The 24,856-nt window shown below is 46.3% G+C and overlaps 2 protein-coding genes and 1 long non-coding RNA gene across 7 annotated transcripts; 1 reads left to right on the top strand and 2 right to left on the bottom strand.

Annotated features, from left to right (window-relative positions):
• Positions 1–9,275: 9,275 nt before the first annotated feature.
• Positions 9,276–10,132, top strand: LOC112895713. Its single transcript, XM_025963711.1, has 2 exons — positions 9,276–9,612; positions 9,692–10,132. The coding sequence occupies exons 1-2, from the start codon at positions 9,448–9,450 to the stop codon at positions 10,130–10,132; spliced, it is 606 nt and encodes a 201-aa protein (XP_025819496.1). The 5' UTR covers positions 9,276–9,447.
• A 621-nt stretch (positions 10,133–10,753) lies between these two features.
• LOC112902780 lies at positions 10,754–12,660 on the bottom strand. 3 transcript variants are annotated; one of them, XM_025971961.1, is made up of 4 exons: positions 11,948–12,660; positions 11,557–11,717; positions 11,165–11,467; positions 10,924–11,065 (listed from the first exon to the last, which is right to left on the bottom strand). In XM_025971961.1, exons 2-4 carry the CDS (start codon positions 11,569–11,571, stop codon positions 10,958–10,960), a joined length of 426 nt encoding a protein of 141 aa, XP_025827746.1. In that variant the 5' UTR covers positions 11,572–11,717; positions 11,948–12,660; the 3' UTR covers positions 10,924–10,957. The 3 variants fall into 3 exon arrangements, with proteins under 3 accessions (XP_025827754.1, XP_025827746.1, XP_025827738.1); XM_025971953.1 differs by having other exon boundaries at positions 11,823–12,660; XM_025971969.1 differs by having other exon boundaries at positions 10,754–11,065; positions 11,557–12,658.
• Positions 12,661–16,609: 3,949 nt separating this feature from the next.
• Positions 16,610–24,856, bottom strand: LOC112902094. 3 transcript variants are annotated; one of them, XR_003230480.1, is made up of 4 exons: positions 24,445–24,856; positions 18,731–22,403; positions 17,918–18,216; positions 16,610–17,482 (listed from the first exon to the last, which is right to left on the bottom strand). It is a non-coding gene; the product is annotated as an uncharacterized LOC112902094 (long non-coding RNA). The 3 variants fall into 3 exon arrangements; XR_003230482.1 differs by lacking the exon at positions 16,610–17,482 and having other exon boundaries at positions 17,919–18,216; positions 18,731–19,875; positions 19,955–22,403; XR_003230481.1 differs by lacking the exon at positions 16,610–17,482 and having other exon boundaries at positions 17,919–18,216; positions 23,001–24,856.

The raw sequence follows: 24,856 nt of genomic DNA on the forward strand, positions 1-24,856 counted from the left end.
GTATACCCGGAGTCTCCGGGTTACTGTTACCGGTCCGCAAAACTCACTGGTCCGGAGTCTCCGGACACCTATGTCCGGAGTATCCGGACATATACCCGGAGTTTCCGGGTACCCCTCTCCCAACGGCTAGTTTCTGGGTGAGGGGGTATAAATACCCCCCATACCCCCTCATTTCCTCTCTTGCTCATTTCGACCAGAACTGCCTATAAGCAAAAGAGAGCCCTCTCACTTCCCATTTGCTCCATTCTTTAGTAATTTTCTTAGGAGATTGAAGTGAGATTGTTGCAAGAGCTAAGATTTGCGCAACTAAGCCTTGATTCCATCTCTTGAGCACATCATCCAAGTCTAACCCGTGGATTCTAGTTTGTTACTCTTGGAGCTTCAAGCTCCTAGACGGCTAGGCGTCGCTTGTGATTGCGTGATTGAGTTGTGAGCATCACAGCAAGTTTGTAATCATCATTCCTCTCCGAGAAATTCATAGTAAGTGACCTTGGGTTTGAGCGTTGGTCTCACCCTTGGGAGAGGAGCATAGGGGTTCTTGAGCACCGTCTCTTGAATTCTTCCTCAACGGAGACGTAGCTCCTTTGGGAGTGAACTTCGGGAAACAAATTCTGTCTCACTCGTGCAATTCTAGCTTGTCTTTGTGGTTGTTTGCTTGTGAGACTAAATTTTTAGGGTTTGAGGTCGATCCACTATTACACAAGTCTTAGGAGTAAGACAACTGGTGAGAAATACTCTAAAGGTACCATTAGTCCCTCTAAATATACTGGATCTAATTTACAGCATCATTATCTTTATTTTTGTGTAGTTTGTTTCATACCCGGATAGTCCGGACATTATCTCCGGAAACTCCGGACTCAATATCCGGAGTATCCGGACATCTGTGTTACTAACCGTGTTCAAAGTGTTTTAAGTTGCAAATTAGTCTATTCACCCCCCCCCCCCACCTCTAGGCATCTTGAGGTCCTTTCAGTGGGGTGAGATTGGGGTGAGAGTGGGGGTGAGAGCTGACGTGGCGGGGAGATATCTCCACCCACCAATGGACTCAGCCTTATGTCAGACCCGCGGGCCAAGGGACAGTCTCAGGTAGACAGGGGAGGAGGCGCTGCGGCAGCGGAGATGGTGAGGCTCGGATGGCCGCAGTCAGTCTTCCTCTTGAGTCCTGTTCCAACAGAACCGCCCGGTTCGCCGGTTTCTCCATCTTCCGCGTAGCATTTACCGGTTTCATCTGCTTCCCACCCATCACCCCTACGAGGCTACCAGTCGCCAACCCCGAGGCCGTTCCTCTTGAGTCACTGACCACAGCCACCGGCGAGGCTCGTTGAAGGAAGAGTAGCTGACCACAGCCACCCCGAATTGAAGGCTCCCCCCCACCCCCCATCCCCAAACTGAAGGCTCTCTCCCGGCCTCTCCCAAGAAATGGAGGACATCTGCGCTTCAGCTGGTTCGTCCTCACACCAGCACGGCGATAGCCAATCTTCTTGCCGGTCCAGCCGACGCATCACCGGCAAATCTTCTTGCCGGTCCAGCCGACGCATCATCAGCAGATCTTCTTCCCTGTCCAACCGACTTATCTTTGCTGGATCATATCCTTGCTGGACCAGTGCCCGGCTCAGATCTTCGCGGTCTTTACCGGGTCGATTGCCAGGTAACTACAATCTTTAGCAACTATTTTGCAGCTAATTTCATTTCTGCACATATCTAGCCAGTCAATGCGTAGATAGTTGCAATATTTTGTGGCTAGAATCTGTAGCAAACTAGAAACCTAAGCCATTCTTTGAGCCTCCACCCTGAGCTCACCGACAGTTTTTTATCCATACAGTTAGTTCGCTCCAAAATGAGTTTTCATTCCTTAGGAGTTAGGTCACATTCATAAAACTCGTCAGCAGGTCATATTGTTGTTTCCATAAGCTTAACATTGGTATTACCTAACGGTACATTGTCATATTGTTGTTTCTGTAAGATTAACATTGGTATACCTAATGATACATTGTTGTTTCCCTTTTTTATGTGGATCATTTAGAGATCATGGCACCGCTTAAATGGCCTAGACCCATGATGGACTATTTTGTGAATGAGTGTTCCAAGATGGTTGAGGATGGTAAATCGCCAGCGAATGAAGGGGTTTTTTTTAATGTACTTGAACGCTCCATGTCCAGGCAATCTTTTGATATTACACTCAGTAAAGAGGATCTGATTGAACAGTTTAGACGAGTAAGAACTTTATGGAATAAGTTCCATGAGTTTCTGCAGAATAATGAAATGGCAAAGGTATGTACTTCACCTGAACATGTCACTGTCTTTGTTTTTCTTCGTTTATAGAACTGAACCACTAAGTGAGGCTTTCCATTGCAGCTACAAGAACAAAGGGATCCAGATGCATCGGGCCTTGTATGTACCTCATCTGAACACTATATTTCTCTATTTATATAATCGAACCGCTAATATAGTCTTTCCATTGCAGAGAACTGGTGATATTTATGCTAATAAATTCAACTTCATTAGGAGACATGAAACAAAGCTCAACACGATCTATAGAAAATTTTATGAATCCAAGGCAAAATCACTTGGTAGGTACAGGTTCAATATTGAACACAGTGATCGATACAGTGGGGACAGTAGTGTTTCAAGTAAAAAGTGTAGCCTTGATGAGCCCTTCTCACGCCAGCTTCGGCTGAAGAGCTCAGACATGCTTGAGTCATCACAAAATGGCAGCGCCTCTGATATACAAGACTATGACAAAGCAATGGGTGAACTTATCAATAAAGTTGATGAAGGAACTTAATATCATAGCTGGTCAATGCCTTCGAGACCCTAAAACTCTGCATTCATACTCACATATTCCAACCATTGAAAGAAAGATCAGATTCTTGCACGGAACCTGGAGGGTGATGCATGAACCCAAGTGTGTCTTAGAGGTAAGCCATTGTTTTGTTTTCTAATAAACTCTTTTAGATCTTGTACAGTCATGTCAGTTATTTATACTTACTGCTCTTTTGATGGAATACTGAGCAGAACCGATCAGCTATTTGTGGGGACGAGCCCAAACTCCTGAGCTCCCGGCTGCTGGTAAGTCAACCTTATCGTATCCAAGCTTTGTTCATTTTTCCTGTGAAATTGGCACACATGGAACATAATCTATTAGCAGATGGACACAATTCGGGTGCAATAGCTATTGCCACTGCAACATAAGCAGTGACAGCATCATTACTTCTAGACGTACCTCATTGCTATTACTTCATTCTGGCACGGTGGCTGTTGCTTTGCTAGCATGTGTCCCTACTCCCTAGGCATAAAATTACCCTTGTCCAGTTAATATTATCAGATTTTCCTACTAGAATTTTATTCTCGCCAATAATTGAATGTTCTAATTTCTGCAACTGCGGTTGCCTGACTCTTGGCTGCTGCTGGCTGTTGTCTCTCTGCCTGCATGGTTAGTGCCTTAGTGATCAACTGGTCACTAAGGAAGGAATGAAAATGATGGTCGATGCCCTTAAACTGATGCAGGGTGAGCTAGAAAAACTGAAAAATAGTTCAAAGGCAGGCCAACCTAGGAATAGGAATATTTGTTCTCCATGTGCGTCAGTGATTGTGCTCTTCGTGGCCATGTTCTGTGGCATGAAACTGATGATCCAGTGATACTTTGTTATTGTGCCAGTGTGAAACTAGTGATCTTGTTATCAGATCCAGTACTATATTTTCATTCTTTCATGATCATGTTCTGTGGCATGAAACTAATGACCCAGTGATACTTTGTTATTGTGCCAGCGACAAACTAGTGATCTTGTTATCGATCTTGATATTAACACAGTGTCTCTCATCTCGCGGATGCGAGATCCAAGTCGCCTGGTTGTGCGCAGGACGTTCTAAAACTCTTTGAACATATTTTAACTATAAGTGCGCGTACAACGGACGTTCTAAAATCTGTGGTCCAGGCTGGTAAAATCTTGGCTCTAGCCTGGTAAAATCTATGCTGGTAAAATCTTGGCTCTTGGCTGGTAAAATCTGTTGTTCCAGGCTGGTAAAATCTACGATGGTAAAAGCTTGGGTCCAGGATGGTAAAATCTGTGCTGGTAAAATCTAGAACAAACATAATACCACCTCACTTGATGAACTAGCATGTTGCTGGGGTGAACCTGTGTTTTGGTGGAAATTGTAATACAACTAGCCAGGGATACATGTAGCTGGTGGAAATTGTCTCCGGTTAAGGACATCGATGCCGGTTAAGGTCATTGTCGTTGGTTAAGGCACTATCGCTGGTTAAGGCATTGTCGCCGGTTAAGGCATTGTCTCCGGTTAAGGTCATTGTCTCCGGTTAAGGCATTGTCTTTACAAATATACCCTTAACCGGAGACGATGTCTCCGGTTAAGGCATTGTCCTTAACCGGAGACGATGTCGTTAACCAGAGACATTACCTTAACCGGCTTCAGTGTCCTTAACCGAAGACAATACCTTAACCGGTTTCAATGCACTTAACCAGAGACAGTGCACTTAACCGGAGACGATGCCTTAACCGGAGACGATTCCTTAACCGGAGACAGTACTCTTATCAAATGGCATATGCACTATCTTATGTTTAATCAGGATATACAAAATATTAGCTTGTCAAAAATAAAAAAGAAGGCTTATACAAAAGAGGATCAACAACTACAACATCACAATAGAGGTAAACTATGTATGTATGGAAACAATATAGCTCGTAATTTGATCTATGTTGTTTATTTTAAACACCCACCACCATAAAATAAATAAAAAAATCAATTTGTAAATCTGAGCCAAACAATCTTAAGTTTAACCAAACCTATAGAAAAACATGAATATGGCAAATCCAAAAGTTTGTCATGAGCCAAATAATTTCTGATTTCCTAAACTCAACCGCTAATATTACAAATACTGAATATCATAAATAGAGTACTGAACTTCCTGACAGGCGTTTAGCATCAGGGCTGCCGTTACAGCATTTAGCAGGCTATAGCCAGCTTTAGCGGGCTAAATACCATAGCGGCTGCACTTCCTAACAGCTATAGCCGGCTATTTAAAACTTTGACTCTGATGAAAGAATCTAGAGTTTGTTTGAAAAAAAATGGCAAAGCTGGATGGATGGAAAAAAGACAGAAAAGAGAGGTTAAGCAGACCATGGTGTCGAAGACATCCTCGTCGCCGTTCACCGCCGGCCGGTCGGGCGGTCAGGCGCGATAGAGAATTTGGTACCGATTAGATGAATTAGAAATAAAAAAACGACATTATAAGCCCACAAAGGCTTGATGGGCCTTGGCTAGGCCGCGCTAAGCCCACTTCCTCCGTTCTGCAATCTATGACCGACAAGCCCGCTTCCTCCGATCTTGGCTGGGCCGAACCTAAGCTGCTAGGCCGCGCTAAGCCCGCTTCCTCCGTTCTGCAATCTATGACCGACAAGCCCGCTTCCTCCGATCTTGGCTGGGCCGAACCTAAGACGCTAGGCCGCGCTAAGCCCGCTTCCTCCGTTCTGCAATCTATGACTGACAAGCCCGCTTCCTCCGATCTTGGCTGGGCCGAACCTAAGCCTAGCAGCTGGTTAAGCCATTGAATCCAGTTAAGGCCAGTGATGTGCTATTCCAAGATACTGGATGTGCTATTTCAAGATACTGGGCGTGCTTGCTGTACAAATCAAATGGTAGGGAAATCGTGCCCACACCGCGTGCTATTGCTAGATACAGATGTGATATTTCATAAGCCCGGACGTGCTACTGCATACTTTAGTGTTAAGGATGTGCTATTGCAAGATACAGAATGTGCTATTCCTAGATACAGGATGTGATATTCCAAGATACATGATATTCCAAGATACAGGATGTGCTATTCCAAGATACAGGATGTGCTTTTCCAAGATACAGGAAGTGCTTTTCCAAGATACAGGAAGTGCTACTCCAAGATACAGGAAGTGCTATTCCAAGATCTCAGTTATTCTGGTCCTAATAACTCAGTTATTCTAATGTGCCGACTCAGTTATTCTGGTCTGCACACTCAGTTACTCTGTCGCCCATCACTCAGTTATTCCATTCCAATAACTCAATTATTCTAATGCACCGACTCAGTTATTCTCGGCTCAATACTCAGTTATTCTGGTCTGCACACTGAGAGGCACGTTCCCAACCCATTCGAACTCTCCCAAAACGAAATCTAGAGCACATTCTGTCTCGCGAATTACCACACGGTGGCGCGGTACCTTCAGTACCAGTCCACGGCGCGGGAGCGAGCTCGTCGGCCGGTGACGCGAGTCCTACGCAGCCGTCACGCGGCAGCCGCAGCCATCCACGCACGCATGTATGAGCGCATAACCCTAATTTTTCCTCCTATTAGGGTTTTCTCCCTGATTCGTCCTTAGCAGAATGTGGTTAGCATGTTTTCTTCCCGTGATACTGATATACATGTTTGGTTTCTATTATTTTGGGAGATGTGGTTCTCCTCCCCGTCCCCTTTGGATTTCTAGATTTATGGGTTCCACACTGTGTTAACATGTAATTGGATTATGTGCGAATCAAATTCAACTGTAGATGGCTCCTCCTGCTACGATCAGCACTTCAGATCTTGATCATTCTCAAGAAGCACATGAAGAGCAAGGAAAAAAGCGTTCCCAGAAGGTGATAACCACTTTCTATTGTTTCATTTAACATGTTACATTAACCTTGTTTTTTTCTAAAGTAGAGATGTGATTCTTTCTGTTAACATGTTACATTAACCTTTTTTTCTAAAGCAGAGATGTGATATAAATATGATATCATCACCAAAGTGTGTAGTAGATGCAATAGCGGCCCTCTCACAGGACAAAAAGAATAAGATCAAAGAGTTGGGCTTTGGGGAGCTTCTAAAGTTTAGTTTAGATGTCTTTGGAGATCGCTACATGCTAGAATTCCTCATGGACCACACAGACCCAGAAAATATGGAAATTCGAGTGGGGGGAGGAGATAAGAACCTGCCCATCAATGAACACGTAGTACAACCCTCTGGATCTAAAAAGATGGTATTTGCCCCACTCCTGCTCATTCTTTGCCGTTTTGTTTGTTAACTTGAACTGAATATAGATTGCTGATGAGAAGTTGTCTTGCATCCCAGTATACATCCTCGGGCGGTGAAATCACTGGCCATGACCAATTGTGGACTCAATTATTCAGTCCTAGTGAAGCCACAAGTTCTGATGCGGGGTCAAAGAAGAGGAAATCCAGGGAAGACACGACACCCAAAGACAAAGAATCTGCACTTGAGTATATGGTGGAACGTGAGTCCTCAGTGGCTGCGCGACAAATATTTGCAGCTGCACTGGCGTGCCCAAATACTGTGTCTGTATTTTGGTGTTTGGATGGCTATCTAAGAAGGAGACAACACCTCATTGATATGTGGAAAACTGGAATGGTGAGGGTACTTGAAGTGGAGGGCATTCATCCAAGTTTGCTCCCTGCAGATTTCCGGTCATTTTGAGTTCCTGCTCTTCCTGCTATCAAGGGAGCTTGTTGTCTCTAGGTGACTTCCTGCTCGTCCTATAGTCTGACACAAGGAGATGCAAATTCTTTCGATGGTTTGATCCGGAATTTGATACACATGTCTCAAATTTGCAGCAGGACTTGCGAAACAAGGAGGAGTTTGAAGACCACAAAAAGAAGGAACAAGATGTTTTTGGTCCGTTTGGAAGATCTGATGCAAGCCATGAATTGGAGGTGAAGGACCTGATAGCAGTACCTGATCCTATGTTGGTCTGTCTCTGTGTTAATGTCTGTAATATCTAGTGTTGGCCATGCTGTTGGCTTTCGTGCACAGGTGTCTGTAATAACTTGTTATTTACTTGCTCTAAGCCCGCTTCCTCCGTTCTGCAATCTATGACCGACAAGCCCGCTTCCTCCGATCTTGGCTGGGCTGAACTTAAGCCTAGCGGCTGGTTAAGCCATTGAATCCGGTTAAGGCCAGTGATGTGCTATTTCAAGATACTGGATGTGCTATTTCAAGATACTAGGCGTGCTTGCTGTACAAATCAAATGGTAGGGAAATCGTGCCCACACCGCATGCTATTGCAAGATACAGATGTGATATTTCATAAGCCCGGACGTGCTACTGCATACTTTAGTGTTAAGGATGTGCTATTCCTAGATACAGGATGTGCTATTTCAAGATACAGGATGTGCTTTTCCAAGATACAGGAAGTGCTTTTCCAAGATACAGGAAGTGCTATTCCATGATACAGGAAGTGCTATTCCAAGATACAGGATCTGGTATTCCAAGAGACCGGAGAAATGACCCTTGTTGGGCAGCTGAATCATATATCGAGCACTCCTCTCGTGGGTCGGTCCAACTAGTTTGGACCCGGCCCACTCCCAGTATGAGGAGCGCGCGAGAGAGATGGGCCTGTTGGGCTCATTTCTTCTGTATGGGTGGCCTATTAGGCTAGAACGCCCATCTTCTCGACCGGCAAAAACAACACCGCCCCACTGCCTGGCTGCCCATCTTCTTCTGACCTCTTTCTTCCTCCGCGTCCACTGCCGCGACGGGACCTCGCTGCCCCACTGACGCAACCTCGTCGGCTGTGCCGTGGGAGCTCCGACCCCCTCGCATCACCTGCTGGCGGGCCCGTGAGCTAGGGTTTGAAACCCTAGCTCTGTTCACCGCGGATCTCGGCGGCCTCCTCCGTCGAGCTCCTCGTAGCCCCGCGACATGATATCATCGGCCGTGCCGCCTGAGGTAACTGCCATAACTTCACCGCCATTCTCTCTGCTCTTTCCCTGACTTGCATCTGTATCTATTGTCCATCTCTCTCGAATGTCCCCTTCAGTGCCATTCTTTCTTCTTTTCCCCGAGCTGAGCAAAGAGCAGATCATGGTCCATTTGACATGGAATTTCACTCTGGGTCTAAACCGAGTGGGAGTGGTTGATTCTTTCTTTTCTTCTTTCAATTTCCTCCGGTATTCAAAGATGATATCCGATTTCAAGTGCAGCATAGCCTGTAGGGTTAGGGTGGCGAGCAGCAGGGTTGTAGGGTGTAGGGTGGCATGTGCAGCATGCTGCTGAGTGGCGTGCAAGCCTGGGCAGGCTTTACTGCTGCAGCAGCCAGTGACAAGAGCTAGCCGTTCAATGCCCTCAAAATCAGCATGCTCAATTGCGAGGATGCCAGCATCAGCAAAGAGTTCTTCAGGGAAGTTATAGATTAACTGCCTGTTGACAAAATAGTTGATCCCATGCGCTATAATCTTCTGCACCTTCTCTCTCATTTTCTGCTTTTCAGCAGCTTCAATATCTGCAACCTGGGTAGTCATAGCAATGTTCATGAGATCAGCTCTGAACTTATCTGAACATACTGTACATGTTAAATCAGTGCTTTACTTTGAACTAATAAAACACCGTTAACTTATGTTTTCAGTGTTCTAAGGATTGAGCAAACTGGTAATTTATCATTGCTATGGTCTTTCAGGCTATTTGAGGAGATGCCGTCATCGTCATCGTCATCCTTACTCTCTGGCTCCAATACTGCGAGTGCTGAGCTTCCTCTAATCCCTTGCAAGCTCTGCAATGGGGTGATGATTGAGCAGGTCTCCAAACAACCAGAAACCACATCGAGGAAGTTCTACCGGTGCAGAGCCAAGAGAACGGTTATTTCTCAATTTTTGCTCAATTGATAAGTTATATGGTTTGGGTAATTTTGAGGGCCCAAGGCTTTCTTCTTTATAGGATGGGTCTCAATGTGATTTTTTCCACTGGCAAGCGAGCTATGCTGTTTTGTTAATCGAGGATGGGTTTGTCAGTGGTGACCGACGCCTTGAGTTGTTAATGATCGCACTTAATGATCATGGCAAAGCCATTGAATCTGTAACCAATTCCATCAGAGATATGAAGAAAAAGCTGTCCAACCTGGAGTTAGTGATGGAAGAGCTGGATAACGTGAAAAAGTCGACGAAGGCAGCCATGATTGAAATTGAGGAAAACAAGAAATCGACAGCTGCTGCATTGAAACTGATGGAGAATGAGCTGCAAAAGCTGAAAGGGTCAACTAAAGTGAAACCTAGGAATATGGCACTGTGTTTTCTGGTTTTGGCGTTGATTGGGTGGTTTGTGATGGGACAGATGAATTGGGGGGAGGAAGGATCCAGCCGATTTATGCTGAGAGGCTAATGAACTTAGGATGGACTTTTGTATAGCTAGATGTAATCAGAACTGGTTTATATTTTCTCTGCTAACATGGCGTAGTAGCCAAGACACTTTGCTTGTCGATTATTATTTTTAGCAAGATGTTGGTGTGAAGTTGGAAAGGCCTGCTGGGACCAAGATTTTACTGTTGTTCATACAATATGATAAACCACTAGTGACCTAAAAACACACCTCAGGTAGACCAATGCTGGGTTCCCAACCACTAGTGCCCAGTGTTGAGTTCTCAACACTGGGCAGGAACCCAACACTATATACGCATGAAAGTGACACGCCGTTCGGCCCGTGGGTCCTCCCGAAATCAACAAGGGCCCATGGAACATAACACTATCATTCAGAACGCAACACTATAACAATATCGTTCAGAACTCAACACTGAGCAGGAACCCAACACGTGGGTCCTTCAAAAATCAACATGAGAACTCTGTTGAGCTGGTGTTAACACTATGTAGATCAACAGAGTTCTAAACGCTCCTCGCCGGTGCGGCTGCGGCTGCGCGCGTCGTCGAGCAGCTCAACACTTGGTAGGAACACAACAAGATCATTTAGAACTCAACACTGGGCTAGGAACCCAACACTACAGACTAATTAAAGTTGCAGCACCTCTGAATGAAATGAATCACCCACTGAGCAGAGACAAAAGCAACACCTATTACTAACGGCAACAGTGGAACAGCTTCAGAGAATAAAGCCATACAAGTAGACTGATACATGTCTTAAAACACAGCCATACAAGTAGTGTGATACAAGTCTTAAAACACAGCCACTGGACCCATTAACGACTCAACCACCTCACTTTTTTTGCTTGTACTTCACAATATCGTCAGGCAACACCACCTTATTTTCAGTGTGACAAACAAGGTATGCCACTGTCGACTTCTTGTAAGGTTCCAGCCAGTTCTGCAAATTGAAAAAAAAATAAACAATCTTGTAAGTTTCTAGCCAGTCGTGTGGAATTTTTTGTACATCATATCAAGGTAAAAAGGGGAATACACTAACCTTGTCACCCTTTTTCAGTTTCTTGGCATTGTCGTCCAACTTAGAAGTGAAGCTCTCAATAAAACTCATGAGCGCTGAGGCACTATCTTTGAATTCGAGTTCAGTTACAGTAACTGTGAACCTACAATCACCATATTGTTTCACCGTGAAGCCGCAATCCTTCATGGCTTTGAGTAGACAGCCCATGATAGACTTTCCTAGTCGGGATCTATCTTCAAACGACAATGCTGACGTCTTGCAAAACAGAGCTTCAATGATGGGTAGTCTTTTCGTATCGACATGAAATACAAACCATTCTTCATTCTTGTAGAAAGGAAAAAATATATGCAAAAACACATTTATCAGAATGCTGAGTGTAATCATTGTTCCAGGCAAAAAAAATCTCTACTTACGAATGTCCTCCTCATGTGTCGACTGGAATTGATGTCATCACGGGCAGTGTTGGAGACATGCAGAAGCTGGGGATTCAAGAGTCGTTCAAGGCGAAGCAGGCCATCCTTCTGTCCACGACACAGGCGGCAGAGATGATCCTCAGGGTCGATGAGATCATAACCTGCGCCCCGCGCAGAAGAGAGGACAGGATGTGACCACACATGCTTATCTTGGGATTAGGGTGTGTGTGTTTTCCTAGTTGCAGGGGTTACTATGATTTTATTACATTTGGGGTGCTTGGTAGCCCCTGAGCAACTGGGACCTGTTATTTGTCTGGGTTGCAAGTCATCTTCATCTTCTTTCTGTTGGATGTAAAAACCTCTTGCTGAATGTTATCATAAATATGCTCACCAATTTGGATTCAGGGATACCAAAGTTTTGGATTTAGGCCCTGTTTGGCACAGCTGAAACTTGTTCAGAAGCCAGCTGGTGGCTCGCTGGCCAGAGAAGCAGCTGGTTAAAGAAGCAGCTGGTCACCGACCCTGTTTGGCACAGCTGAAACTTGTTCATAAATTATTAACAATTAATATATCATACAATTAATCATAAATCACTCTTAAATAAGATAATGATAACTTAATTATAAATTAGATAACATAATTTGAAATTAGATAATTGATAGATCATCAGTGTATTCACGTGAAATGTACATAGTGCTCCTTAGTCGAATAACAGAGACTGATTAGCCAGGCCTGCCGGCGCTCCTGGCCGGCGCGCTCCTGCTCAATAGCGCCTTCTTCCCGTCCGCGTTCGCCGCATCCTCCTTCCTCGCAAGTAAGCTCCTTTCGGCCTTGCTATATCATTCCGTTTGCTTGGTTGGCTACCTTACCGCCTGCACCTACTGATTGATTCGCGTCGGGTGGCAGGGATTGCGGGCAGGATCGTGTCCACCACGGTGTCGGCGGTGGCCAGGCAGCTCTGGTCGCTCAAATCGGCCGCCACCAAGACGGGTAATCACAGGAGCTGCGCAGGGAAGCGGGGCGGGGGGCCCGACGCAGGGGAGCGGCGCGGGGGGGCCGATGCAGGGGAGCGGCGCGGGGGGGCGGCGCGGGGGAGCTGCGCGGGGAGGCCGGCGCCGGGGGGGGCAGCGCGGGGGGCCCGTAGCAGGGGAGCTGCGCGGGGGGGCGGCGCGGGGGAGCTACGCGAGGAGGCCGGCGCCGGGGAGCTGCGCAGGGGAGCTGCGCGGGGAGGCCGGCGCAGGGGGGCGGCGTGGGTGGAATGGATTGGGGAAGCGAGAAGCTGCGGAAGCTGGTGCGGGGCAGCTGCTCGTTTCATGAAGGCGGTCAGGAAGCGCTTGGGGGGAAGCGGCCCATAAGCAAAGCGTTTGGCCAGCCCGCGGCTTAAACTTGCTCACAAGCTGGCCCATAAGCTGTCCCAAACAGGCCCTTAGGATTCAGTGGCGGCACTGTAACATCCCAGTTTTCATCCCTATTGAAAGGAATGTAAGGCAACCCTCTAAGCAAGAGAGATATTTTCAAGTCAACCCCTAATTCCTTCTCCACTAAGCAAGAGAGAGATATTTTTAAGTCAACCCCTAGTTCCTTCTCCACTGAGCAAGAGAGATATTTTGAAGGCAAACCTCTAGTTCCTTCTCCACTAAGTAAGAAAGAGATATTTTCAAGTCAACCCTTTAGATCCTTCTCCACTAAGTAAGAGTGAGATATTTTCAAGGCTCTCCTTGACCTATAAATAGAGCTCCCTCCTTGCCATGGCATCCACCCATGAGCAAGGTAGATGAGTTGTGGTAGGGCTAGGAGGGTGAATGCTGGACTAGCCCCTTAAAGGTGTGTGTTCCTTCAATAAGGTAAGTGCCTTCATAAATGTTAGACTCCTGGTTAAACTTAGTGGGTATTAGGGCCATCTCAATTTCCAACAACCGCTAAGATAAAACTTATGTTACAATTAAACTAGTAACGTAAAATAATACTAACGTTATATGAGGTATTACGTAACTACTAGGCAGACTATTTTATACTCTTGCCCTGCGTTAGTACATTCGTTCCAGCATACGCATGCTTGCACCTACGACAAAAATCATCTCGTCCCTTTCCATAGAAGCCTCTCGGGTCACCGCACCATGCCATAATTCCCAGATAATCATGACAGCACCTACCTTCTTCGCCATAACTTCATCACACCCTGTAAGCCACAGAGTACCCACACCATGGACCTTGAAATAACCCGTCATGCAAATATAGCGGCACCTACCTCGCCATAAATCGGGGTCGTCGCGCACAGTGCCGGCCTAGATTTTTCCACCGCGCGAACCGCCTCACCTCGTTCATAAAAGAAGCCGACGCCCCTCCCTGCCGTCCTCACCCGCACTCGCTCCCACTCGCGCACGCGCGACACGCCCGGCCCCACGACGGGACCGCGCACTGCCGTCGGCACCGCGCCGTGCCGCCCACCTCCACGTCCCCACCTCGCCCACGCCGCTGCAGCGTCCTCGCCGGCTTTGCCGCCTCGACGCTCGCGCCTTCAGCGCTGCCACTGTTTGAGTTGACGGCGAGCTGCCGCATCCCACGCCGTCGCCCATCCTTGTGCGACGCCGCCGCTGCTCCCCTCGCCTATAAAAGGAGCAAGGCCGTGACGAACCCCATCATCAGCCCAAGCACACCGAGCCGCTTCACTCCGCTAGCTAAACCACTTCTCACGAGCCCAGCTCACTCACGAGACGAAGCTCCAACAGTTAACCCTCTTCCTCGAGCTGTTCCGCGCCAAGGTGAGATAGCAGGCAGCTCCCCGACCTTAACTCCGCAATACTAATAAAGGCCCAAAACACCCACCAGGCCGTGAGCACCTAATCCAAATCATTCTATTTGAATACCAACCAATACTGTAAACCCAATATCTCCTTCATATCAACTCCTTTTCACATAACTCTTCTTCCTAAACTCTCCTCAAATCATATACTATCTATTCCTCCTATTTTCATCTCCATTTGAGCTTATTTTATAGCTTGCTTGTGTTTGTTTGCCGGTTGTGCCGTTTCCACCATAGATCACGGAGTGATCGAGGAGGAGCCTGCCAAGGAGTACGAAGGCTAGTACAGCGGGCCAGAGCCAGAAGACCCGTACCGCGAGCAGGAAGCCGCCGCCGCCGACGTGTACGTAAGCGAAGGCAAGTTTCATCGACCCCTACGTGAGCGGTTGCATCCATGTGAGGACATCTAGTTGTAGCCTTGGTTTAGGATCGATTACATATATCGGTGCTTGAGTGATTGAGTGTGCTCATACATGCATATGAGTAGTTATGCATATCCAGAGTTGAGACTAGGATATGAAGGGATTTGACTGAGGCTAGGGCAGCTGGGTATGCTGGAGCCGGTGCTACCGTGGTGGTAGACTGGCAGGTGAGTGCTACCGTGGAGGTAGGCTCGAGTTAACATGTTGAGGGATGGTTGCTACCCTGGTGAACCATAAGGACCGAGTTGTTTTGACATCTCACCTAGCTTACTTTAGTACGACCACAGGTTCTGTTATGGGCCGGACTTAGCCTAATCCCACTGGTTAGCCTGACGGTCGCAGGGATGGTCCGCGGGTATAGACCATTGGGGTCAGGACCCGAGGGTTTGTGCGGCCGGGCTGGGGCGTGACCACGGCTGGGTGTCGGCAATGTCGGTTGTCCGTTCGGGCAGTCGAGCTTGTGGGTACAGTGTACGACCTCTGCAGAGTGTAGAATCCATTCGAATGGTTCGTGTCCACGGAATGGACAGGCTACGGTGTGGTCCTGACAACTAGTGAGCTACCTACTATGGGTTGTGTCGGAAAGAGTCGCATACCATGAGTTGCATTGCTAATGCATTATGTTTAATGTGCGTCGTGCATGTCATTCCCCTCCCGTAGGGTGAGGTGGAACTTGCTGAGTACTTTTGTACTCACCCGTTTATGACTTATTGCAGATGATCCTGATTTCGTGCCTGAGGAAGGTGAGTAGTTCGTGCCCTATACCCAAGTCTGGAGTGGTGCCGTTGCAGTAGAAGCCACCATGTCAGATGAAGAGTTTGCCCTTGCGTTTATCACCGCTACTGTTGTATTCCTAGTTTATATTATTGTTGTAATCGAACGCATTAAATAAAGCTATGTATGACTGTGGCACCACTTGTGTAATGTATTTTCACCAGAGACTATTTTCTGGTGTTTAAATACATGTTTAGCTCCGATTGTTTAGACCGGGGCATTTCAGGCACAGACAAAGATGCCTTGTCCTTGGAAACAGCTTTTTTATTCTGATGCTGTTCAGTCTCCATTTGCGTATTTACAGTCTCAATTTGCATAATTTGGTACACATTATGAGCTCGGAACTCTTTGGTTTTAGGTACAAATTTCCCCTTAGTTGCACTGTCAATTAGTAACATGATGTATGGGGCATATGGGATCAAACGTCTCTTCTCTCTTTGAGCTTTTTCCATCTCCGTGAACATTATGTCTACAATGTCGAAAGGCTTCTCGGTCAAAAGATGATACAGTATGACCTTGTTGTCATTGTGAACCTTACTGATATCTCCAGCCTTAGGGTAGATGGTCTTTCTCAACAGCCGATTTGCTACACTAAAAATTGCATCATTTTTTTTCCAAGTGTTGAACACCTCTTCGTCTTTGCTAGTTAATTTACCCTCAATCTTACTACCGTGCAAGGGATCAACAAGTAGAACTTTCTCACAAAATCTCTTCGTGACAGTAATCTTCATATTTGTGCCACTCATCCATGTCAGGGAGGTCCTACTTAGATTTATGTACAATGTTGAGAAGAACTGTCTGATTGTCTCTTCATGCCATTCCTTTCTTATTCCATCAGTTTATGAAGACCAATTTTCTTACATTTTGTCTCAACATCAAGCATCTCTTTGAAACGCTTCATGTATTCCCAATCAATCCATCTGTTGTCAGCAAAACTCTTCGTTTTATAAACATTCTCGTACATTTCCTGTTGCTTGATGGACCAAAAACGATTATCTGTTGCAGATCTGGCTTCTTCGTAGAGATTTTCCCTTTTTGCTCTTTTTTTCATGGATGTATAAGCCTTCATTGTATTTGATCCCTCAACTAGTGGAGGCAACACGTCTATAGTCACGCCATCATCCTCTACCGCAGCCTCTACTGCTTGTGCAACTTCTGGTTCGGCTTCTGGTACTTCTGATTTGGCATCTGCTGATTTACGGAGCCTCTTCCTTGAAGTAACATGACTGGGTAAGAAATCATTGTTGGCTTCCTCTATTACAGCCCCTACAGCAAACTGGTTGCATTGTGGTTGAGATAGACTGGAAACTGGCTCAATGTTTGCTTCCTCTATTGTTGCATCCACCAGACCGTCTTCTTCCTCGAGTGCGGCCTCTATCAGGCTGGCACCTGTGAGCTGTATATATATATAGAAGACTTGCTGCATCGGGGTGGAGATGGACAGGAAAGCTGGCCCTGACCTGTATCTGAATTTGATTCCATAGCTTTCAAGTCCGGACCCATATTTAAATTTGTTTCTGTACCTTTTCCCGGCACAATGTTTGCTTCCTCTATTGTTGCATCCACCATGCTGTCTTCTTCCTCGATTGTGGCCTCTATCAGGCTGGCACCTGTGAGCTATGTATATATAGAACACTTGCTGCATCGAGGTGGAGATGGACAGGAAAGCTGGCCCTGACCTTTATCTAAATTTGTTTCTGAACCTTTTCCCTGACCTGTATCTGAACTTGTTTCCATAGCTTTCAAGCCCTGACCCATATGTAAATTTGTTTCCGTTGATTTGAAGTGATCAATGGTTATAGCAAGATACTGGTCTTCATCAGCACGAAAGTAACAAAAGTGTTTCTTTGCATCTTTGACTACCTTAGACCATACTGAATTACTTCTCAGGAGAGTTGTTTCATGTCCAAGGATCCAAAGATATTTCCTGCAGGGAGGGGGGATTTATTTAGAAATATAGTAGGATTGAATTGTCAATTCAAAGGTATGTTCTTTGGCAACAAACAAGAATGAAAGTTAACATATCGTGCTCTTGTCAAGGCCACATTAGCTCTCCTATCTGAATCGAGAAAGCCTATGTTCCCATCATGATTGCATCTAACAGTTGAAATTATTATGATGTCCTTCTCATCACCTTGAAATGAATCAACAGTTTGTACTTTAACAGAAAGAAACCCATGTTTACGAAATCTTTCAAGTCTTTCTAGCAAATAAAGCACTTGGCCTGAATATAGAGATATTCTACCAACACTGGTTTTCTTCTCATTATTGGTGCATACTACAGTAGTGTTGGACCAAATATACACGGATAAGCCATAAACGAATTATATTTAATAAACCACCAAAAATTAGGAGAATATACCTTCAGCAAGTTTATCAACGATCTTTTCAGCTTCAATCTTATTTACAAAACTCGTACAAACATGTTTTTCTGTACCGCCTTCAACATGAATGAGTAATTCTGAAAAATAGATCCAAGTAAATGTCGAAGTTTCCATAAGGCTTAGTGCCATCTTTAATTTTTCCACCATAAAAATTGCCATTTGGGAACTTGCTGATGCAGGGGTACATTCTATATTGCTCATCAAGCATCTGCTTGTGGTGACCGATTTCACTCAATCTCTCAAACAGGCTTCGTCCATACTTAGCATCTTTAGCAATCTACAAATTAGGAAATTAGCAGAAAGAAGAAGTTTAGGTCAGTTGAGTTTACTAGTCCATAGATGCCTGACAGCATATTACTAAGCTGGAGCAATCTCTTGTGCCACTTCTATGAACAAAACAACTTCCACATGTATGATAATCATTTTGGCTGCACCTGTGACAGCATATTACTATCAACATAGAACAAAGCCACTTCTATGAACAAAACAACTTCCAAGTCTAAGTAATAAGCTATATTACTATCAACATAGAACAAAGCCACTTCTATGAACAAAACAACTTCCAAGTCTAAGTAATAAGCTAGAGCAATCTCTTGTGCCACTTGTATGAACAAAACAACTTCCATGTATGCTAAAATAATCATTTTGGGCGCACTTCCATGTATGCAAGAAGCACAACCGACCAGAGCCAAAACAACTTCCACATGTAATCGACCCTCAAGGATATATCATAGTTGTTTGCCATCGAAATTAAGAGGAAATATTCAAATGGTTTTATAACGAGGACATACCGGGCTCTTTACCACTGATTGTAGCTGCTTGTCATCCCCCATAAGCACCACGTGTTTTATCCCACCAATAGAGAGAGGGATCAATGATTCACATTCTTTTAGGTTTGCGGCCTCATCAATAACCAAGGTGTCAAATCGCTGATTTCCTACAAACCTAAATGAACTACAAGGAGTGCAAAATACAAGTTTTGCATCGTTCAAAACTCTGGTTCTCGAATATCTTTCTCTTATTCGACAATCCAATGAAATTTTTGACAGGTCATTTGCTTTGTTCATAAGCTTCTCACTCCCAAATATAATGATGTCTTTAAGTAAATGACTGGTTTTGGTGGACTCTTCAACTAGAGAAACAAGACGGAAGCCAATTGTGTGAGAGCTGTGTTGGTTGGAGCACATACAAGAGTTCTACGTGTGCTTAGATTCTTTAGAAGCATAAGCAGAACCACTGAAGCTGTTTTAGTTTTACCTGTGCCTGGTGGGCCCCAAATTAGACGTACAGATAATTTATTTGGACATTCAGAGGCTGAAATGCAACTTGCCACTGCATCTTTCTGTGATTTGTTCAATCCAAAATCCTTACCTGTGAATTGTCCATATTTTCCATCAGCCAGCAGAATATTATCCACATTCTCCTTATTTTTAGTCAACATGAGATTGATTATTTCTGGATTGTCTTGGCAACCTCTCGTCATAACTTCCCAACTACATGCAAAAGTTGTCAGATTGCACATGCTCATAACTTGGTAAGAACGTTGGTCATTTAAACTGCCTCCATAAGGTGACCGTGACATCCAGACAAGCATTGAAGTTGTATGGTTATATGTTCTAGTGTTGTCTATAACCACTATGATGGTACAAAAGGAGCCAGCCTTGATAATTTGGTCTCTTGATTCCAATCCCCTTTCTAGAAATAACATGAGGTCTCCTTTTCTTGGCATATTCTCTACATTCTCTAAATTGAGCTTGATGTTGTACTCATTTAACCCTCTACGGTTCTTGGAGCACTTATAGGAAACAACATCTAGGCCTCTGGATATGGTATCCATGCTAGAGTCAATATGATGCCAGATCTCTTCTAATTTTGGATTGCGAAATGCTTCTGTATATGCCAGACGGGTGGCAAATTCATTGGGAATCGTCTCAACCTGTAACAACATGAAACCTTGAAATGGAGACGTTTCAGGTGCAAAATAAGGAATGTTACCTGTTGGGAGAGACTCATACCTTGAAATGTGACTGCTTCCGCTTCAAAATATCATCTACTGGAAATGATAGCACCTCTTTGAACAAAGCTTGTGCAGTTGCCATTTTAACGCTGGAACCACAGAAGCTAGGGCGTGGTGGAGACGCTGGGGCCAGAGAAGACCGCGCGGCGGCGGCGGCTAGGATGCGGTGGAGCTTGAACTCGCCGGAAAGGAGATGCCCTGGGCGGCGCACACGACGGCGACGGCAGCTAGGCTGGGGGCTGCAGATCGGAGGAAGCGGGCTTGTCGGTCATAGATTGCAGAACGGAGAAAGCGGGCTTAGCGCAGCCTAGCGGCTTAGGTTCGACCCAGCCAAGATCGGAGGAAGCGGGCTTGTCGGTCATAGATTGCAGAACGGAGGAAGCGGGCTTAGCGCGGCCTAGCGGCTTAGGTTCAGCACAGCCAAGATCGGAGGAAGAGGGCTTGTCGATCATAGATTGCAGAACGGAGGAAGCGGCCTTAGCGCGGCCTAGCGGCTTAGGTTCAGCCCAGCCAAGATCGGAGGAAGCGGGCTTGTCGGTCATAGATTGCAGAACGGAGGAAGTGCGCTTAGCGCGGCCTAGCCAAGGACCATCAAGCCTTTGTGGGCTTATAATGTCGTTTTTTTATTTCTAATTCATCTAATCGGTACCAAATTCTCTACCGCGCCTGACCGCCCGACCGGCCGGCGGTGAACGGCAACGAGGATGTCTTCGACATCATGGTCTGCTTAACCTCCCTTTTCTGTCTTTTTTCCATCCATCCAGCTTTGCCATTTTTTTTCAAACAAACTCCAGATTCTTTCATCAGAGTCAAAGTTTTAAATAGCCGGCTATAGCCTGCTAAATGCCGTAACGGCAGCCCTGATGCTAAACGCGTCTAAGATAGAATGACTGAGTTTGTTCAAATTTAACAAATGACTGGATGTACTCAGTAATTTGCCTGAATGACCTTAACCGGCGACAGTGCCTTAACCGGCGACAATGACCTTTAAAGGAATAGCACGTCCAGTACCCCCAAATAGCACGCAAACGTACCGCCAGTCCAGTTGGCGATTCCCACTGAACCGCCGTCCCATGTACCGATCTGTAGTTGGCAATGCTATGCTATGGTTTACGTTCATTCCCACATACCGTTATTATCACGTTTGGCAATGCTATGCTATGGTTTACGTTCATTCCCACGTACCGTTATTATCACGTAGCATTGTAGTTGTTCTATTCCTAGATACAGTATGTGCTCGACGCCTGTTTGCGTTCCCCTCTCGCTGGACAGGAGTCATCCCACAGAACATGGCCACAAAGAACTTCTTGCTAACCTCACAATTGACATACCTTCCACCAACTCCTAGTTTTTACTATTGCAGGTCCCCTGCTTGGCTTACGTGGCCAAGATACTTTAGATTTTACTGCAGGAAATAGTAGTAATAGCATACAGGATGTGCTATTCCAAGATACAGGATGTGCTATTCCAAGATACTGGATGTGCTATTCCAAGATAGTGGGCGTGCTTGCTGTACAAATCAAATGGTAGGGAAATCGTGCCCACACCGCGTGCTATTGCTAGATACAGATGTGATATTTCATAAATCCGGACGTGCTACTGCATACTTTAGAGTTAAGGATGTGATATTGCAAGATACAGGATGTGCTATTGCAAGATACAGGATGTGCTTTTCCAAGATATAGGAAGTGCTTTTCCAAGATACAGGAAGTGCTTTTCCAAGATACAGAAAGTGCTTTTCCAAGATACAGGATGTGCTATTCTAAGATCTCAGTTATTCTGGTCCTAATAACTCAGTTATTCTAATGTGCCAACTCAGTTATTCTGGTCTGCACACTCAGTTGCTCTGTCGCCAATCACTCAGTTATTCCGTTCCAATAACTCAGTTATTCTAATGCGCCAACTCGGTTATTCTCGGCTCAATACTCAGTTATTCTGGTCTGCACACTGAGAGGCCCGTTCCCAACCCATTTGAACTCTGCCAAAACGAAATCTAGAGCACATTCTGTCTCGCGAATTACCACGCGGCGGCGCGGTACCTTCAGTACCAGTCCGCGGCGCGGGAGCGAGCTCGTCGGCCGGTGACGCGAGTCCTACGTAGCCGTCGCGCGGCAGCCGCAGCCATCCACGCAGGCAGGTATGAGCGCATAACCCTAATTTTTCCTCCTATTAGGGTTTACTCCCTGATTCGTCCTTAGTAGAATGTGGTTAGCCATCTCCACCGAGGTACCCCAAGCTTAGAAGTCATACGTCTCTGCTCCAACCACCATCCTTGCCTCAAGGTGGAGAGTCGCCATGTAATCCACCAAGCCGACTCCATGACCAAGGGCATAAACCGCATACTCGGGTTGAAAAGTGCAGTACGCCCGCCTCAACATCTCATTAAGGAGAGCCGGGAATCCAATCGTCTCCGGGGCGCGAGTCGCCATGATCAACTTGGGAGCCATCTAATCAAACCATAAAGATAAGAGAAGTTAAGCACATTTAAATAACAAGTGAAGCAATAGAGGAGACAATAGCTTTAATATCATGCGAGAAAGTTAGCGATTAATCCTTAGGTTTAAGTTTTTACAAAAAAAAATATTAATGCAAGTGCTAAATTTTTATTTCGCTCTCAATCCATGAAGCAAAATTTTAAGTTCACTTCATGGAACCTCAGCTCTGAGTGTACAGGATATTAACATGCACAACAACAATTTTTCTAAATAGAGTCATCACCTAGGAATCAAACAAATCAAGTTTCACAATTTTTGGAGGTCTACACAATTTACTATGCAATTTACAAGTTTGCAGCATAATTAAACAAAAGAAAAACGCTGAAAAATCGCTAGGGCCACCCGGATCTGGCGCTCCTAGGCGACGACAGGTGGGCTCAGGAGGTCAGACCCAGCCGGGCGGAGTCAAGGCCGGCCGCGGGCCTTGACTCGCCACGGGGGCACGACGCGGCTCGAGCGCACGGCGGGCGACGAAGGGGGCTCGGCCGTGGGCGCGAACTAGGGAATGCAGAGCGCGCGGGAGAGGCTCAACGCATTGGGGGTGCTCACCTGCGGCACGGACGGGCGGCGACGCGGCGGAGGGCGGCGGCTGCAGACGGAGGCGCGCGTTGGGAAGCAGCTGCAAGGGAGGAGGGAGGCGATTAAGGGCCGAGGCCGAGCGAGGAGGGGCAATGGGTGCTGTGCGTGTGCGGAATCGAGCGGAGATTCGCGGCGACGGCGGACAGGAGGAGGAAGAAGCGGCGGCGGTCAGGCGGGGCTAGGGTTTTCACGAGGAGGAAGAAATGCGCCCGAGGGAGAGAGAAGGGGAAGAAGAGGGCGCGGGCACCGGGTGGCGTCGCCCCACGGCCACACTGGACCAGCCAGCGGCCGACGGCGTGGCGACGCTGCCACGGCTGGGCAACCGGCCACGCCAGGCTGCGTCACGCGGGGAGAGAGAGGGGCTGACGGGTGGGCCTGGGTGAGAAAGGAAATAAAGAAAATCAGCGATTCAAATTCTAAATTCAAAATCTCGTACTTCCCGAGCTCCAAAAATCATCAAAAATTTACTGAAGCAAGAATAAATCACCAAGAACATAATGCAACAACAAAGACTCAAAAAAAAACTATTAAGTATTGCTTATAAAAATTCGAGCAAAACTGTTGTTTTCAAATTTTACAAAAATTTTATGGATCGGGTTAAACATCCAAAAATTCTCAAAAAATATTCAAAATTCACCATTTGAAATCTAGTATTTGAATAAAATTTTTGGGGGCATAATTACTTAACAAAATTTGAACTTCCTCAACAACCCTTCTCTCTTTAAACAAAGTAAGAAATTCAATTCTTTCAATCAATCATATGCACATGATGCTCCATTATGCTTGAATGATGCTCATGATGATGTTGCTTAATTTTTTATCATGTTAAAAAGTTTTGGGTCGTAACAAGACTTGCCAGCGTCAATGGTGACAACGTGATCTGATGGCTCTGGTGGACCAGGACACGCTTTGTTTACGCCTTGACTAACCCGCGGTTATTCATGGACGCGCGCTACCAGAAACTGAAATTATCTAAGAAAAGCACAGAAACCACCAAGTAAATGATTCTTAGCGGCCGACCATCAAGCAAAATCCACCAACCAAGAATAGAGCACCAGTAAAATCTGATTACCTTAGCAGCTGGCCACTAAGAATAATCTTCTTGACGGTCACGGTGTTACCGCCAAGTAAATTCTGACATTGACAAACTTTCCTAAGCATCAAGAAAATATTCTAACCGGAAAATATTCTAATCGCGGCTACGTGGAACAAAAAAGGAATCGGAAACCTGTTCTACTGTGAGACGCTTCTTGTCTTCTTGCGATATCAGTACAAAAGGAGCATAGGCACATAGATCTATCCCATGCACTCTCACACTTAGTTAACTGACCGCCTAGTCCCTGCTGGAATCACGGCACTAGCTAGCACAGCTTGATTCAAGGACGGTAAAAGGGAGGAGAGGGAGGAAACTGACCGCTAGTCCCTGCTGGAATCACGGCCGCTAACGGGGCTTGCGCGCTGTGCCTGGCGTGCCGCAACTACGCGCCCATCACTGCAGGCACGGAGGCAGCGAAGGACCTCGGCAGCCCCGACCTGGGGCCATCCCGTTGCCCGCCGGACCTCCGCGCTCGCCGGACCTCTGGACACGATGCTACTGCGAGCTTCACACAGATCCACCGCGCTGGAAGCGACGGCGGAGTGGAGCCACATCAGAGATCCTCAGCTGATGCTGCGCGAGATTTGGGGGAAGATGGCGTGGGGGCAGAGCGCAGGCCCCGTCCACGCGTCGCACACCGGTGCGGCCTCGGCCAAGGCTGGCTTGATTGCCATGACGCCTTCGCCTCTCTCTCTCTCTCTCTCGCAGCCGCCGGCGGCCGTGAACAGAG

The sequence above is a fragment of the Panicum hallii genome, chromosome 1 (assembly GCF_002211085.1).
Source record: "Panicum hallii strain FIL2 chromosome 1, PHallii_v3.1, whole genome shotgun sequence".
In the NCBI taxonomy this organism is placed as follows: domain Eukaryota; kingdom Viridiplantae; phylum Streptophyta; class Magnoliopsida; order Poales; family Poaceae; genus Panicum; species Panicum hallii.